The 990-nt window shown below is 39.2% G+C and overlaps 1 protein-coding gene across 1 annotated transcript; it reads right to left on the reverse strand.

The window, feature by feature from the left end:
- Positions 1 to 255: 255 nt before the first annotated feature.
- On the reverse strand, positions 256 to 684 carry LOC139191259 (uncharacterized). Its single transcript, XM_070811836.1, has one exon. The coding sequence runs from the start codon at positions 682 to 684 to the stop codon at positions 256 to 258; it is 429 nt and encodes a 142-aa protein (XP_070667937.1).
- Positions 685 to 990: the final 306 nt, after the last annotated feature.

Consider the following 990-nt stretch of genomic DNA (forward strand, 5'->3'; position numbering starts at 1 on the left):
GTGCTAAAACCCTAGCTAGATGCATACTCGTACAATATCTAGTTTTTTTTTTTTGGTCATTGGAAATCCATTAAAAAGCAACAAGAAGAAGGGAATACAAAAGACTCCTTAAAAAAGGAGAAGATAAGCACATCTCTTACAAAAATCAGGAACATACATGTTCCAGTAAGTAAGAAGTAACTATCTAGCCAAAAAGGTTACCAAAAAATCAACCTACACCCGAGATGGAGGGGCTATTCCCACCCCATATGGGGATTAAACAGAAGGGGGACAAGGGAGGCCATCCCTAGACAGAACATCGACAAGAGAGGGAGGGGGCACAGAGTCCCATTCCGAAGAGCACACCCTCTGTATCGCCAAGGATGCAGCTGCATGAGCTGCTTTGTTTGCTGACCTAGGAGTCCATTTCCAATGAAGAGAAGAGAACAAGCAAGCATGTCTCCTTATTTCTTCCACAATTGGAATGATTTTCCACAGACCTTTCAAGTTTCTTTTCTGAATAATGTCCATAACATTTTTGCAATCATTTTCCAAAACCACATTACGATGACCGCTAGAAGCCGCAAGTTTCAAACCTTCAAATATAGCTTCAGCTTCCACTTCTAGTGGATTGCCCTTCCAGGCGCCATCTACATTAACTTTGATCATGGGATATGTAGGAGGGCACCATGCAACAACCTGCATTCCATGCACCGTACAATATCTAGTTAGCGGTCGCACAATCAACACAAAAAGATAGTATTTAGACAATGGGCAAAATGACACCCTCTTTTTTTCGACACATCTGTTTATTTATGTCTCTTAATTTTTTATTTATTTATTCAATTCAACGACAAAACTAAACATGATCGAAGGAAAGAAAAAAAATGTTTTGAAATCACTTCCGCAAGATCCTTGTATGCAAGAAATTTTGAGCATCTCAATTTGAGGAAGCAAAGGATCAAAACTTCTCGCAAACAAATACAGCAACCTTGTTGTTAAAATAAAAAG

Source organism: Malus domestica, chromosome 14 (assembly GCF_042453785.1).
Source record: "Malus domestica chromosome 14, GDT2T_hap1".
NCBI classification, from domain to species: domain Eukaryota; kingdom Viridiplantae; phylum Streptophyta; class Magnoliopsida; order Rosales; family Rosaceae; genus Malus; species Malus domestica.